This window comes from Tenebrio molitor, chromosome X, assembly GCF_963966145.1.
Source record: "Tenebrio molitor chromosome X, icTenMoli1.1, whole genome shotgun sequence".
NCBI lineage: Eukaryota > Metazoa > Arthropoda > Insecta > Coleoptera > Tenebrionidae > Tenebrio > Tenebrio molitor.
Genome location: NC_091055.1, coordinates 11,140,541 through 11,157,480, shown reverse-complemented (window position 1 = coordinate 11,157,480; position 16,940 = coordinate 11,140,541). Strand labels below are relative to the sequence as shown.

The following is a 16,940-nucleotide window of genomic DNA, read 5'->3' as shown; positions in this document are numbered from 1 at the left end:
AATTATTGTTAGTATTGACCTAAACACTTTACATTCTATACGGTATCACTAAGGGTGCAACTACACTACCAATTTTACGCTTGATCAGCCAGCGGTAATTCCTAAATTGTTTTCACCATTACTTACGCTGAAAAACCTTGATACAAATTCCTCTTTTTACGCAACAAGACCTCACGTGTTTAATAAGGTGATTTGCTTGAACGCGGGTATTAGATTTCCGGACTTATCAATAAAAATATTTCAAATTGTCATATTACATTGCTTATTTAACGCTCCATTACTCAAACTATTCTCGCTTCGTGTAACGATTCCCATTTCCACTAAACACACCTCATATGTCAAATAAAGCAAGTTTTGCAAGTTTACGTGTGTATTTATTTCGAAAAATTCTCAACAAACAACTCGACTACCCACGGTTGAATGTGACGTCGAGCATTACTAATATTATGTTTGTTTGGTATTTTAGGCAACAATTTCACTTTTTCACTGGAACCTCGAAAATGATTTCACTTTTACTAGACTAACTTATTTACAATATTGTTACAATAATTTTGACCGAGTCATGACATAAATACTGTGTGGCAAGGTTTACATTTTGACAGGTGAGAGTCAGACTGTCCAAAAAATGTCTATCAGTCTTGCCTCTTCTAGGCACACATTACAAACCATTAGACTAAGGTAGAGAGTAAAATACAATTTTTAACCTAAAGGTATTTTTATTACTTGCGTTACACGTTCGTACCTCAGGCAGAAGATATCGTCTACGGTACTTGACGAAACACTGCTCAGTACAAAGAATTGTTATTATTACATTGTGACTTATCTCGAGGACTATAAATCTCACACTGCACCCTTCGTTGACCACGTGACTGACAAATAATTTATTGGTGAGTCTGTGTCAGAAGCCGTTAGATAAGCAAGTAATTACCGGACTAGCTAAGTTCTGACTGACGGATCATTTTTGATCATACCGGAGAGTATCAGTCAACGTGAGCATTTCAAAAATCACTTTCTAACGTTGTGCGAGGTTGCGGTCGTTCAGAGTCTGAGCTGTCAGAGTCGACGACGACCCGGCACGCACGTTGACCTTCGGAAGAATCCGACTTCCTCCTTCTCCGGTGTCGTCTAGGTCTACTTCTCTTGGCCACATCGGGAAGGCTGCCGTGCAGGCTATGTTTGGAAGCTATGCTGTGCAAGCTGCCCGCAAGACTCGGATGAGAGGCGTCAAGTCTCGGCATCAGCAAGGCCTCGTTGTACGACGGCGGGGTCTGCAGCTCTCTGGGGTCGGGGGCGTTCCTGCTGGCTTCTTCGCGGACTTCCGCCTGCATGCGCTGCATCCGACGGAGACTCTCCCGTTCTTCGATTCTTCTGGCTTCGTTGGTTTGTCTGATGCGTTTCTCTTTCAACAGGTACATCCTCCTCATGCCGAGGATCACAAACAGGATCAGGAAAACGGTGATGATGAGACCAGTGGTGTACCACCAAACGGAATCGCTGCGGTTCGCTTCCGGTGTCCATTCCTTCTGGCATGCCACAGACCAAGGCTGGCCTTCGTACACGTCGGGCGTCTGACAATACAAATTCTCTATACGTTTCCCAGTTTTGGTCAACCAAGTGTACAGCTCTTTCAGTTTTGCGCAATCGCATGCCCACAGGTTGTCAGAGATGTCCAGTTGTGACACTTGCAAGAAACTCTCTGGAGATACCGAAGTCAAGCGATTTCCAAACAAGTACAAGTTCCGCAAAGATATCAGCGCCGCGAAGGTCTTGTTATTGACGTTCTCGATTCGACATAAACTGACGTCCAAAGTATTCAAACTGTCACCTTGCAGGTAGTCCGGAAGACGCGAAATTATATTTTTTGACAGATTCAATATTTTTAAATTGGGCATTAAAGACAAACAGTCACGGTCGACCGCGTGTATCTCACAAGAACTCAAATCTAGCGCCTTCAAAGAGTCGCTGATAAGACTCGGAACCTTGCTGATGTAGTTTCTGGACAAGTTCAAAAATTTTAGATTTTCGGTTGTCTCAAATAAGGTACGATCAATCTCGCGCAACCTATTTTGCGACAAATCAATCCTTTCCACTTTGGATAATCCAACAAAAGCACTTTCCTGTATGTCGTCTATGGCATTGTACGACAAAACTAGAGCCTGCAGATTGGTATAATTAATAAAACTGTAATTTGGAATTCTTTGGAAATTATTTCCGTGGAAATTAGCTTCATAGACTTGTGGAAGATTTCCACTAGGGACCACCCGTAGATTACAGAGAGACAAATCTAGATATCTCAGACTCTCAGAGTTGCAAAAGAACTTCGTCAGATTTGTATTTTTGTACATGTACATCGTTTCCAGAGCTGTTAGATTAGTAAAGGCCAAAGGACTGATATGCTGCAATTGGCACCTACTTAAATCGATAAATTTGAGACTGTGCGAGACAAAACTGGTTCGAAGAGATCTGATCGGATTGCCTGCGAGATGCAATTCTGTTAGATTTGGCAGCTTTTCTAAGATTTTGTTATTCAAATTTTCTATCGAACAATTATTCAGACGTAATATACGCAAAGAAACGATTTGTAGTGGATTTTTCTCTCCTGGTAAGCTGCGAAGAGGATTATGTGAAAAATCCAAAAAATACAGTTTCTTTGTCGACGTAAAAATGTTTGATCTTATATCCATCCAGTCGCTAAACATGTTGTAAGTCAAGTCCAACAATTCCAGATTTCTCAGTTGTCCAAAGGTTCCAACTCCGAGACTTTGTATCTTGTTATGTGACAGATTTAACGATCTTAAGTTGGTGTAATAATTTATATCCTCAGGAAAAACTTGAAATTCGTTGTAGGACAGATCCAGAACTGTTACCTGCAAAAATAGCTTAATTAATACAAGTCATAAAAGCGTTTTCTTTAAAGTGAAAGTTGCAATAAATTAGAGGCCTAAACTTTATAAATTACGGTAAAATTGTGAAACTACACGAGGCAACACAATTACACCAGCTGACAACAATTCTCAATTATTTAACAACTCCGGTTTCTAAAAAAAATTATTCACTTGAAAAATATCTCACAAATGATCTAAAAAATTGTTAATGACTAAGTATGATCAAAATAGGAATCGCAATAACGAATTTGTATATTTATAGGCAATATGGTCTTTACTCTGTTGTTGCGATCATCGTTTTCTGAAATTTTTGCAAATATGAAAACGTGACTTTATTTCTTGAATTGTTGTTTCCATAAGAGATGAGAACCGATCAAGGAGAGATGAAAGGTGTGTGACGAATTTTTTATTAAGAAGTGCAGTCTCCTAAGAGCAATTAGTAGTTATCTTCAGTTTAGAAACTTGCAGGTATTGAGAATACTAGTGACCGATATAATGATATTGTAATTGCATGTCGGTTAAAGGAGAACGGAAATGTAAAGGTTAAAAGATGTGGCATGCTTTATAAGAATGGGATAAGATAACTGAAGAATAATTATTTGTTCTTCGAGTTAAAAATAAATTAAAATAAGTTCGTGATGATTATCAATAATTACATGTTTAAAAAATGCGGAGTAAAGGTGAACGAATGATTTGGGTGGCATTGTGAAATGTTGAGTAAATAGTTTTTTTGATGGAAAGTTAATTCGAGAGAATTGATATGTTTTGCAGACGGTAATTAGGCCGTCGTCGTCACGTGTCTGTGCACCTAGAGTAAAAAGCTTGTCAAATCTATTGTAATGATTCCCTTTATTCATAATATAATAGGTTTGTCAGTGGGAATCATTCACGCATATATAATTGGCAGATATAACAGGATGGAAACAATATTTGATAATGTGAGCAACTCTTTTATCACTCATCTTTTTAATTAGATAAGTAAGATTGTTATTACATTACAATTCAGGAATAGCTCGTCAAGTTTGCACGCTACTGTGCGCAAGTTTAAAAATAGTAATAAACAAAATTTGCGTCATTTATAAAGTTTTAAGTTTATAAATGGTCGATTAGTGTCGACTAACCGTGTCTTTTACAGCATAATAGTAGGTAGCAGAACCAGCTGTAAAAAATCATAATTACTATTGTGACGTCTTAATTCCACCGTAAATGGGATGTTATTTATAAATTCGTTGATCAAAATAAATTGTTTGTACAAATCAATGTAAAAATGGATCCGATTAGGAGTTTCGATGGATCCATACGGATCAGGAGATTTGCTAATGTAATTTCCAAACTGTCATTTTTTACATCGCAGCACTTTGGACATTGCGTTAATAATAAAGTCCTTCGGTGACAAGGTTGTCTAGTTTAACGAGTGATAATGTCGAACGGCGAAATATATGTTAATTCATTTAATTGGGCTTTAAGAGGTGGCAATTTTGTTTAACGTCGCGCGGTTTTCCGTTTTTTGCAAGTTTTCGTCCTTACTATTTGCGATCGAGGAGGATCAGCCATCTAGTGGGAACGTGCCAAAGCGACATGTTCCGATTAAGACTGTAAACACGACCGGGATAAAAATGGACGAGCTCTCAAAAATATCTACAAAGTACTTACATTTGGGTCGAGTCCGTCAGGTAGACTCGTCAAGGAGTTGTATTTACAGTCGGTGAAGTTCCGGGGACAGAAACATTGTTGGGGACACGTTGGATAAGACCTAACTGCAATCGGTACTAAAGTTAAGAGACACCACACTACACCCCTCATGGTAAAATCGGTCAATTGTCGAATTTTCACAAGACATGGATATTGCTACGCACACTGACCGCTAATCGTTTACATCCATATTTTTAAAAAGTCAAAATTATGTAGCAACACCATTGTAGTATATCTACAGTACAAGTTTGGTGTGGATGAAGGTTGTAACATCATATCTAAACTGAGTCAACAATGATTATATTGATAACGAATTGTTTTAGAGATAAGAGGAAAGCTACCTTTAAAGCAACAGTGTAAGACACATTACCACCCAAAATGTTTTTCCTTCACATAAGCTACAACAATTAAATTATTTTATTACCCGGCCATCAGTCATATTTAAATTAGTATGCGTAACGGTGCCATAAATATTTTTTTCTTACAGTCACATTGTTTAAATGGTTTGTTATTAGCGCTGGTGCAAATCAAATCTTGATATTTCTCTTGTTTACTTGAGACTTCCTGCGGTTACACCTGTTCTGAATTGGCAATCGGTCGTAATCTGGATAAAAAAATATTGAGCAATTTACATTGATATACTGATAGTAGTGCAATACACAGGTCGACGCTTTTATGGTTCCATCGTGTTCATTACTGCTACTCTAAAATAATAATAATATATTTTCATTCGAAATAAATTTGTACACAGTAAGGTGTGACAACGATAAAGTTCAAAAAACCTATTAACAAAAAATCAGTTTGTTGCAAAATCTGGTTGTGATAAAATCACAGGTTTCTAGATTCTCGGAAATTTTCGAAATTCTTTTTTATCGTTGTTCCTACAAGCATGACGCTTCGAGAATGTCCTGTTATCGCCCCCGCTTTATCATTGACGATTCGTAATTTTCGAAATTAACTTTACCCTTTGCAACAGTGAGACCTGTGTACTTAATTTTTGCAATGAGGTTTTAGCAACCGTTCCGCCGTTGCTGTCATCTGTTGTCGGTCAATCTGTCAAATTACGAAACAAGTTAATTATTTTTGCACATTAGTCGCACCCAATCGGTGGTAAGTTCGTCCCAAAACCTTGGATTTATCTGCTGCCCATGCATATCATTTAATTACAAAGTGGCAACGCTATAGCAATTAATCTTTGACCAAGTTAAGGTGATAAACAATTATATCCCCATCGTAAACACCAATTTTCTTTCTAGAGAAGCCAACAGCGGCAAGGTCGCAGACGATGAACGTACACAAGTGGAGTATTTTTTAAATGTATTTGCATAATTGTTACTAGGATTAAATAAATTGAATTGTGCTTCACCAATGATGTAGATTTTGTTGGCGAGGATGTTGTCTGTGGAAGAGTGGAAGTAAAAATGTTGGTGAGAGTGTCAGATTGTTTGTATTTGTTGTGTGTTGTGTAGCGATTAGAGTAAACATAAATTTTATGTAGTTTAGTAATTACCTTGAACGGCGTCATTTAATTAGAGTCATTTTAGGAATATATGTTTTACGATGATGTTAATAACGTGTTTAAGATTGATGAAATGGGTGTAATGATGTGCGAGGGAATTTGCGATTTATTGGTAGGAGAGTTGGATGAATTTAGTATGTATCGGTAGCAATTTGCAGTATTTCAGAATCAGCAAATTTAAATTCTATCCTATATTGACCAGGAGCTAAATCTGGGACCTTTTCTTAATGCGGGAGTGAGTCAAGTAAGTCAGTCAGTCAGTCAGTCAGGTGGATAAGAGAGAAATTCAATTTTGATTACTAGCCGGATCGGATGTATCAGGAGGAGGTCGTGCAGAATGGTCTTGAATATTTGATGTGCCGTTATGGGATTGGAAACGATCGAAATGTTGGTTTGTTTTGGTGTTGTAAAGTTCTGTTGTCGGTCCACTTAAGATTATTGTTTGATTCGGCATCGGAGTGATACTGGTGCGTATTTTGATCCATGTCAGCCCTTGGGAGGCTCTTAAGCGAACGTCGGCGGAGCGGGTGCACGTGTAATCTCTTGTTTCGATACGGCTTTATCTGGAGCCTGATCTGGTGGCGGAGTCTGGGGGAGGGAGGCCGCCGCGGATGACAAGTGGAGTGGCTTTCGAACGATTTCAATCGAACCGCAAACAGCGCGCGGATAGGCGGATACAGTTCACCCCGGCCGGGGCATTATCTTTGTGTGTCCGTATCGCAAGCCCCCGGGAGCCTAATGCTGAAAGGGCTGGCTCACCTCTTTCAGGTGGCAGCCAAGAACGCCGACTAATTGGTATCGTCGTCGGCGTTTAGGGCGGTTTGTGGTCATTCAAGAAGTTGACTCAGAAGGAATTAATACCGGTCCGTCAATACATCTTGGGTCCACCAAAGAGAACTACGCTTTCAACTAATTATAACCGACAAAGTCTAAACCGAGTCCGGATACTTAGAAGTTGCGGCAAAGGAGTCGGGGGTGCCTATCTGACCACATACACACCACTTTGCGCCGGCATAAAATAACCCTTAATGGCCAATTACGCGTCTAGAGCTGCGACCACACCACCGACGCTTTCCTCGAATTAATCTTTTCCGCAGTGCTGATCCTGAGCCGGGCCCCGAGCCTAACCTGTTGCTCGGCTCATCCCGATTTAAAACCCGCGCTGATTCCTCCGGTTTCGCCTCCTTCTCCTCCACTTCTTCTTGTTTTTAATTTTCCGACCTTAATTCGCAATCAATAAAGAGGCGCTTACGTTCGCTAAAGTTAGGCGGTAGATCGTTTTTCGCGCCCGTCTGTCGTCTCAGCTGCTCACCGGGGACACGCCAAACTCTAAGCCGGGCTTACTACTTACGGCCCCAGCTTCACACTTGATCATATTTATGCGATGTCCGGATTATCGGTGGCTGACTACCTCTTACACTTCCAAGACGCCTTATATCGATTTATGGGACATCTAGTACTTAAGCGTTTCTATAAATCCTCATTAGACAGTAATTAGTGGAGCTTTGCCTTCCACGTACGTGAGGACTCGACGGACGGACTGCGGTGCCGCTCCCGAAAAACGACTCACTCATCCTCATCCCCATCTCTCCCTGAAAGGAAGAGAAGATTAGGAGGTCAGAGAATAGTACGAGTAGTAGCTGGGACTCGCTGATCATTGTGATAAACGATTATTGAGTTAAATAAACAGTCCGCGAGAGAGGCTCGTAACTTATAAATATCTATCCTGTTTTCCTTACAGGACTTAGGCATGATATATAGCGGTGTAGCTATAAGGATTATACACCTACTCCTTTCTTCATAAGTTCGCGAGAGCGTGTCTCTCTCCGTCGCGCATAACTCGGTATCGTCGGGTGTTACGGATATCTTAATAAGATTCATGAAAGGACGCCATATTTTATATCCTCCCTATCTAACGTAATGCCGCATGAGCCGTTCTTCGTAGCCAGCCGCTGCCCCGTCGGAACGCTCAGATAAGCTCCAGCACCACTGCTCTCTATCTAATGATGTCTTCTACTAGGTGGTAGCGATTTCGTCTAGATATATCATAATAATTCCTAGCTAACTGCAGCGCGTTCGGCGCTGCTGTGCAAGCCAACAATATAATTCCGAGAGCGCCGTAAATCTCAACTTTTAGGAGTGCGCGGCTCGCTAAAGAGAGAAGAGCGGGAAAGGAAGGGGATTAAAGATCAGTAATCTTATAGGATAGATGAGTTATGGCGGTATTTCCCGGTTCCGTTTCGTTCCTCGCCGTTCCTCGCAAAAATCCTTTATGTTTGCCAAGAAATTGCCGTTTAATTGGTCGAGATTACGGCTTCGAAATTAATTAAGATTCTATAGGCCATGCATCTTGGGATTGATACCGGAAAACCGAAACAGGTGCGTCTCGAACGTCGTCCACCGGACCGCTTCGGGGAGCCCCGAAGACCTTACCGTGCCCATATTTTATTTCCTATCTGCGTTAATCTCTCATATACGGCGCGCCGCAATCGGCAATAACCATTAAACACACCAAAAGATACCAACAGCTAAGTCTAACCTCCCCGCGAAATAATACTCCACTGCATATATCACTTCCAACGCGAACTCGCGACAAAGACAAGCATATTTCATTTTGTATGTGAGCTTTATATGCTGCCGCGACGTTATCTGAGTTGCCTATGTGCCAAGCAAGACTACCAAGCCGGTTACATTTTTCGACGACTTCTTCTTCACACCAACAGAACAGATACGAAACAAACTACACAACACGAGAACGTCCTCGCTCACGAGATTCCGCAATTTCTACAATTAATTCATCGATTATTTGATAAAAAAAAAACGTATTGTCTTAGAGTGCGTCGCGTGAAACGTGAGTTGTACCCTCTAAACGCTAAAGCTTGCGTTGCGTTTTTCGTCTCTTGGTATACACGTACGTTTCACGATCTGTTATTTTTTGAGTTGTTCTTGTGATTCTTCGTAATCAGGTTGCAAATAAATCACGATATTATTGTATTGTTATCATATCACGGCACATATTTTGCAAATATTATATTATAATACTAGCGTTAGAGATGTTACAATCCACACTGTCTAATTTGAGTCCTTGCAAGTTCATCTACATTAAAAAATTGTTTGTTTTTCGTAAAATATCAAATTATCATTATTTTCAATATTTGTTTGTAATATTTGAACTACTGGACAGATACCGTAAAAAGATGATGTTCTTTGTTTGATTTTTAATACCTAATACCTAAATGTGATACCATTTTTTATTTCACATTCAATGCAAAAAATACAGCAATTAGATATTTTTTTCGTTTGTTCTTGATAAAACACAAATCATTAGTAGGTATTATTTTTTTAATATTAGTGAAAGACAATCTATGCGTAGGCAGTTTGCAATGAATAAGAAGGTGGGTAGTTCAGATCCTTTTGTATTTAGCAGGTACAGCTTCACACCACACAAAAGTATCGTATTTTTTTTATTTTTCATATTATTGATAAAATGAAAATGTCAACTATTTTTGACAATAACTTTAATAACAACTGAACAGTCCTTGTGTTCAATGCGTATAAACAAATCATTTGAAAGCTTCTTATAAACGTATATTTAACTTTATTTCTTAGTTAGTTACTTAGTTAGTTAGGGTCAAATCTTGTAATCCAAGCTTTTTTAATTTCATTTGTTATTACATAGTTACTTAGTTTGGGTCAAATCATGTAATCCAATTTTGACCTACTTCCACATATCCGATTAATATGAAACTTTGCACACAACCGTAATTCCGATGACAATTCAATACATCAGGAATTAATTGATAATAGAATTAATCGTGTGTGCTATGTGACCTGATTTAATTTATTTAGTGCAATAAAAATTACAAGTTTCCGACAAAAAAAAAATACCTATATAAATACTGTTTTTGTAGAAGCAGGTTTTTATAAAAATGTAGTAAAATGGAATAAAATACTTTTCTTCAGTTGATAGTGTATATACAGGGCTATGTTCGAAAAAGTTCCTCTGAAGTGGGAAGTTGCGACCTAATCACTTCAGAAGGAATTCTTCTTTTAAAAACAGTTTGCTTTTTTTTATTTATGTACTCGTATTATACAGTGTGAATATAAAGTTTGGAACAAAATTCATAATGTAATTAATAATGTATAGTAATTAAGTTATTATTGTATTATTGTCTTTATCCTGTTTCTTGTAGGGTTCTCTTTTTAGTATTTTTCTTTGTATTTTCTGATACGATGTTACGATAGATTTGTGTATCCTTTTTATGGACTGTATGGTCTGTTGGGAAATATATTATTATTATTATTATTATTATGTATTATAATAACGTAACTCGGACAGGTCGATTTTATTTTGAAAAATGCCATCCTGTGACATACAACTTATTTAAATGACGTCACTGCTTTTTGCGCAATGACATCACCAATTTTTTTAAATGACAACCCCCACTTTTTTCTTCTCTTTTTGATAGACCCTTCTACTACCTAAACGACGAATGAAAAAAAATTGGTACCTTACATAACAATTTTTTTGAGAAAATTGCAATTTTTATTTCAAAAATTTAATGTAATTTTTTTTTGCATACTATTTAAAACAGAAGGTTTATTTTAATCGACGAAACAATTTAGAAGATTTACTGCAGCGAATTAGCTCTAAAATGGAACGAAAAGCCCTGATATTATTGAGCGCAGTGTACAAAGTGTCGGTAAGTGCCAAATGGTTGGCAGGGAATAATTTCAACATTTGCGTTAAACTTTATTGTTAACCTTAGATGGTTGTTTGTATTTGTTTGAGGTCAATTAAAATTTTTACATTAAAAATTATATTAATTTTAAAAAATAAAATTTGCCATTTCCTCAAAAAAAAATTGTTATGTAAGGTACCAATTTTTTTCATTCATCGTTTAGGTCGTAGGAAGGTCTATCAAAAAGAGATGAAAAAAGGGGGGTTGCCATTTAAAAAAATTGGTGATGACGTCATTGCGCAAAAACCAATGACGTCATTTAAACAAGTTGTACGTCACAGGATGGCATTTTTCAAAACAAAATCGACCGGTCCGAGCAATTTTCCAAAAAACATTACATAACGCTACTATGAATTTTGTTCCAAACTTTATGTTCACACTGTATATTATTTATTTAGGGCACCACCGTTTTTTGACGAAAGGTCAAATTAAGAACGAGACGGTCTCAACAATTAGTGCCTAAAGATACTTCACTGTGTGCAAAGTGGTAAATTGGATATTTTTCTATTTAGTGCTGCACAACAAAGTAAAAAAATCACTTTGAACCTTTGATACTTAATAAAATTTAATTTTCTTGAACATTTGGTGTGAACCATCGTGTGTTTACTGGATCTTCATTTCTGCAATTCCATCATTTAGACCCTCACCTAGTACATATCTCTACAAAATTAAAAATCAGACAACTGTTCCTCTCTTACTAATATGTATAATGCCAAATTATTTATTTGTTAATTTTTTCCAATATTTGGCTGTGATTTAAACACCTGGTCTGTTTTTGCCACTGGAATATGGAATTATGATAAGTAAATGTTATAGTCAGGACATTTTTTATTTACTTAATACGAGTATCTCCACAAAATCTACTGTTACCGAATTCTGGATAAAATGCAAAGTTACAGTGTACATCTTTGCGGCCACTTCTCATAAGCGGACATCTCTCTTAAGCGGACACTTTTTGAGGGACCGATAAAATATGTGTGGCTTTGCTAATAAACCCTATTAACTGGACACGGACAGTGAATTGCGGTATTTAACGTCTCATGAACCTCTCTTATGCGGACAGTCTGTGTTGTGAAAATGTAAGAACCTCGCGATTTCCTCTGAAGTATTATATATATTGACGGGTGGAAACAGAACGGCCTAAGAACTCCGTGCAGTAGTTTTACTCGACCAAGCAAACATGTAGCTACCAAAAAAACGAATTCTTACGCTTAAAGAAAAAATAAATGTAGTTGAGTTTTTTGATAAACAAAAAGATAGTGTTCGTGTTCTAGCCGGTAAATTTCAAATTGGAAAAACACAGGCGGCAAACATTATACGCAAAAGGGATGAATTTTACAGAAGTGGAATTCCAATGAGTAAGTACGTCACAGAAAAAAGAAGATTTTTGAAAACGGAAGAATTTAACATCGACGAATTATTTGTTAAAGCAAGAAACAAAAGTATTCCCTTGTCAGGACCTCTAATAAGATCAAAGGCGAAAGAAATTGCTGAGTAGTTGCATTACCAAAATTTTCTGTTTCACTGGCCAAAAGATTAATTATGATATGCATACATATGTATTACATATTAAGAAAGAAATTCCTCTTGAACGGACACCTCTATTAAGCGGACACAATTTCAGGAACCGCGGGTGTCCGCTTAAGAGAGAGTACACTGTATTTTATACAAATTTATATTTGACTAGATGATAATTTGGGCACTTTTTTCTTTTCTAATAAAGTACCCGGCAGTTAGTTCGTGAATTTCAGGTTTCTCATTTTGTGCAAGGGTTGTACCCCTATCATGTTCAGCGGGTGCAAGCATTGCAACCAAACGATTACATTCGCCGGCAAGAGTTCTGTGAGTAGGCGATTCAGAAGTGCGTCCTTCAACCTGATTTTTTGCGAATAGTGTTGTTAACGGGGATTTTAGTAGCCGAAACCCATATTCAGCAGCACAAATCTGGGACGATGCAGCAAAGTTTGCAAGCGTTCTGGACAATCTACATCGAAGGGCACAGGCGTGAACAATTTTTTTAATCGAACGTATGTTACTGTTTAGTTATGGTTTTTGCTTTGACTTTTCCTTTCACTTAGTTTTCACTCTTAATCTTACACGTTTTTGAGGCTCTGTCTATTTATAGTAGATTAAAACATGAGTTTTATAAAACTTATCTTAAGACACGAGTCAGATTTGCAGCACGACTGCCGCAGGCAGGAATGCCTGTAAATGACGAGTGCTTTATAAAACGAGTTTTTCTAATTTGCATATTAAATACATGTTTTTTACAAATAAAACCAATTTTGGTAATTTAGGGAATTTTGTGACAGTTGGTGACACATTTATTTCATGGTTAACATTTAAAGTAAAATTCTAAATTTGAATCTAGACTAAACATAATTATCATTTTTCGCCAGTGAAATTGCAATTAAAGAATACCAGAGTCAATTTGCTGCTGGCAGTGTGTGTTACCAACTGAAAAAAGTTCCTAGATTTCGGATGTGTTAATAGCTTATTAACGCATCAAAACGAATGTGTTAACAGCTTTGTTAAAACAGCAAATTAGAAAAAAGTGTTTTTTTCGGATATTCATATTTCGATTTATTAGAACTTTCAGAAGCGTCTCGTTCGGGATGGATTCAGTTAAATAATTGGGCTTTATGAATTTAAAATATTTAACTACATTTTCGATTTATTCACTTACTGAAGATGCTAACGGTTGACATATTGTGATGTATTTAAATTCACCCTGTATACATCCCAAAAAAATTTCAAATCAGACATTTATTCCTTTCTTAATGACAATTAAATTACATATTTATTTTTTAATATTTAAACTTGCTTTAAAAAACTTCTTCCAAAAATTTTGAAACATCAGAATTTTTTGATTTGTTCATTGAAATACATATTATTATTAATCTCTGGCAGTTTGGTATGCGCAATAACGTACTTTAGCTACCTTTCTATTTTTGTGCTTCTAAAAATATTTTTTTATAATAATATTTAATGTCAAGTTATTTTTTTCAGACACTTTTTACTTTCTTCTGTAATTTTCTTAATTGAAAATCAGACACATATGCTTTGTTCAAAATCCAAATAATTGTTCTGTCACGACTATACGGAAAGCTAATGAGCCGGAAAAATTATGAAATGTCCTTTTCCTTCGTTGATAAAATATTAAAATATCTTTTCTATATTTAACTGTAAAATCTGAACATTCAATTATTCATTGATACTTTCGACACATGCCGCGATATGATTCCATTCCCATTGAGAAGACTTAATTTTTTTTGTCAACGTCGAGTCAACTACTGCCACTCAAATAGAATTATGCGAGTCAGTAAACGGACACTTTTCTGTTCGTGCCAAATAAAAGATCAATTTTTTTTCTCGATATTATAACCAACTTTGATGCTGTTGGACGATGACGATTGAAACGTTTTCGATCGCAAACGATGGTCGTGGTGAAGACGGAGGACCGAAAGGTGGGCAGATAGATAGATAATCGAAGTTTTACCGTAGTCGTTATTAAATAAGTTATTACATAACGGTTTCTAATTTCGCCGCCGTGTAGTGAAGTGAACGTTTGTTCTTTTTTAGGGTTTCCCGTCGAATATTAATCCGTCTGACTGTCGGGGCAGGTGTACGCTCACAAAGTGATTTGGAATGGTCCTTATCAATGGCTAGGAAATTAAGGTAATAAAATGTTACAATTATGAAAGAGCCTAATATTCGCGCGACATCAACGACTAAATGTCCAAAAGGAGCAGTTTTATCTCGTAAACATACTTTACTTGTTCCATTTAAGACACATAATTTTATCGGCGGCAATGCAGATACTGACAATTCACTATTTTAAAATGTTTTCTTAGGCAGAGCTCCAATGAGATAACACTCTGATAAATGCCAGCGCGTTACGTTCTGATTGAATTTTAATTAAATTTCTCGGCACAGATATACTCGTGATAGGCATCCCTACGTCCCGCAACGGCAGTTAGAGTTTTTCTTATTAGCTACAGAGCAAACAATATGCGGTTAGCTGAGATGCACCGCGCTTGTCTCCCCTTTTTAAAGAATGCTGACAGGAAATTAATTCTCAAAAATGAAAGCTGCCAAAGTAGTCCGTTCGGAGGCAATCATCAGTGATAACGGCGCATTCGTCTTATTTCATTTAATAAAGCTGTGTGCACGATGGGTTATCAGCGGCGACTCTAAACTAACAGGGGTGGTTCGCTCCTTCGTCGTTTATTATTTTTGCGCGGAGTCGAGTTCAATCAGCACACACACGCGTACACACCTGCAACGAACGGGGGCAGAACGCCGCCGCTGCCGCTGCCGCTGCCGCCCCCCGGGCATCCATCCGCCTCGTTTACATGGAATCGTTCAAGTCTGAAGAGCGATATTTTTGTTCCGCGTTCGGGATTAATTTGCACCTCGAAGGTGTTCACGGTGATTTAAACAGATTGAATGGCGGGCGCCCTTCTATTGTGAGGTCTGAGTCGAGTTGCATATGACAGGATGGTGTACCTGTAGCGATTCTCACATGTCTGAGCGAAACGTCTCTGTTAGTTTAGCGAATTTGAAGAAACGCCCGGTGAGGTAATGGGGTAAGAAACTTATAGTGTATAAAGAAGTGCCCTTCCCGCAACAACGCGCCATGAGTAGTAAGTGGATTCGATGAGAACCGCACTTTCCACTTACCAAGGATAAGCCCTCTAAGAGCGAGAAAAGCTTTATCCAAAGTCAATAGTTAAATGATTTTAAATTCAAATCGGGTCTTGTTTCTATAATCGATCATCTCCGCCTAATTTTATTCCCGCTTATCTGGTACTTTCTCGGTGACATCGTGGCCGGGATCGGGTCCCCGGCTCCCTCTCTCCGCCGCCCCATTATCCCTAATTTTTATTGCCATTTTTATCATTACCGAGATTGCGACGGTGGCGCCGTCGAGTTAATCGGATCACAAGTCGGGCCTTTAAGAACGTGATCAGGAGATGCGGCGAGGATTTGCTGTGTACGCCTGTCTTCATCTTAGTCCCACATATCTCCCGGCCTGCGCCTTGCGCCCCACGGATAGGAGATGGAAATTGAATAAGCCAACTCAGAATGGACGTGACAGTATATTTTTTATCTTTAATTTAGCAGCGAGCTGATAAGTAGCTGCTCCCCGACGGAGCTGGAGAATATGCATTTCGCTAAAGGCGTTCGGGCCGAGATTACGCTCTATATCAGTATTTATTATTCATAACCGAGGCGGAAAGTTGAAATAGTACTATAACGCATGATAAAGGAGTTTTAAATGGTGCCCGCTGAGATCATCCCTTAACCGCCGAGAAGAATATAATTGTTACTCCGACTTCCTCCATTTTTCCCCGGATTTTTCCCTTTCATCGTTTCTATAGCAACTTAATAAAGCAGCTACAGCTTTACGGTGAACTCACAAAGCGAAGAACAAGCACAAAACACGACTTCTTAAGCTTGCCAATCCCGATACACCCATTCTCTCCCACCTGAAGACATCCCAATTATATTTGTTCGCATCCTGTACGAGCAGCACGCGACTCGAAGAATTCATTTGTGCATAAAATCAGAATTAGTAAATAATGCTTTGTCTGCGTCATTGTTTTGTTGCACACTCCCGTTTTCACGAATCTAAGATTGCCTCACGTCTCGAATGGGGATGATGAGGCCAATCCGATTTTCCCAATTAAAAATGCTCAAACTCCTCTCTACCTGGCGCCGTCAAGAAAACTTTCATCCGGAATGGCTTTGCTAGCTAGTGTGGATGTTCAGATAAATTGTGAATGTGTGCCAAGTTGGGGGCGGTCGGGTATTTACCCGGCTAACAGCGGCTGTACGCGGACAACGCTATCTGAAGACTGTGACATAGATTATCATTGGCTGCCTGTAGTTTCCTGGAGACTTGGAAACTTGCTCGATGACGAGCTTATTGTCGCACACCCTACCATTGTCACCTATCTGATCTAATGAATTGAAACATCTGAAAGACATCCAACCTGCTCTCTATTTCAACCTCTCTTCTGATAGCGGAGCACATTTCACATCGTCTCCTACTCGCATCTAATACAAAATACGTGTGCCGCCCCATCGACTCTCATC

The 16,940-nt window shown here is 38.3% G+C and overlaps 1 protein-coding gene and 1 long non-coding RNA gene across 3 annotated transcripts; one reads left to right on the top strand and one right to left on the bottom strand.

The window, feature by feature from the left end:
* Nucleotides 1-352: 352 nt before the first annotated feature.
* Nucleotides 353-4,897, bottom strand: LOC138139790 (leucine-rich repeat protein SHOC-2). Its single transcript, XM_069060277.1, has 2 exons — nucleotides 4,539-4,897; nucleotides 353-2,867 (listed from the first exon to the last, which is right to left on the bottom strand). The coding sequence occupies exons 1-2, from the start codon at nucleotides 4,686-4,688 to the stop codon at nucleotides 999-1,001; spliced, it is 2,019 nt and encodes a 672-aa protein (XP_068916378.1). The 5' UTR covers nucleotides 4,689-4,897; the 3' UTR covers nucleotides 353-998.
* A 596-nt stretch (nucleotides 4,898-5,493) lies between these two features.
* Nucleotides 5,494-10,397, top strand: LOC138139791 (uncharacterized). Of its 2 annotated transcripts, XR_011162378.1 has the most exons (4): nucleotides 5,494-5,687; nucleotides 5,834-6,208; nucleotides 6,263-6,340; nucleotides 6,400-10,397. It is a non-coding gene; the product is annotated as an uncharacterized lncRNA (long non-coding RNA). The 2 variants fall into 2 exon arrangements; XR_011162377.1 differs by having other exon boundaries at nucleotides 5,494-6,208.
* The last annotated feature ends 6,543 nt before the right edge of the window (nucleotides 10,398-16,940 follow it).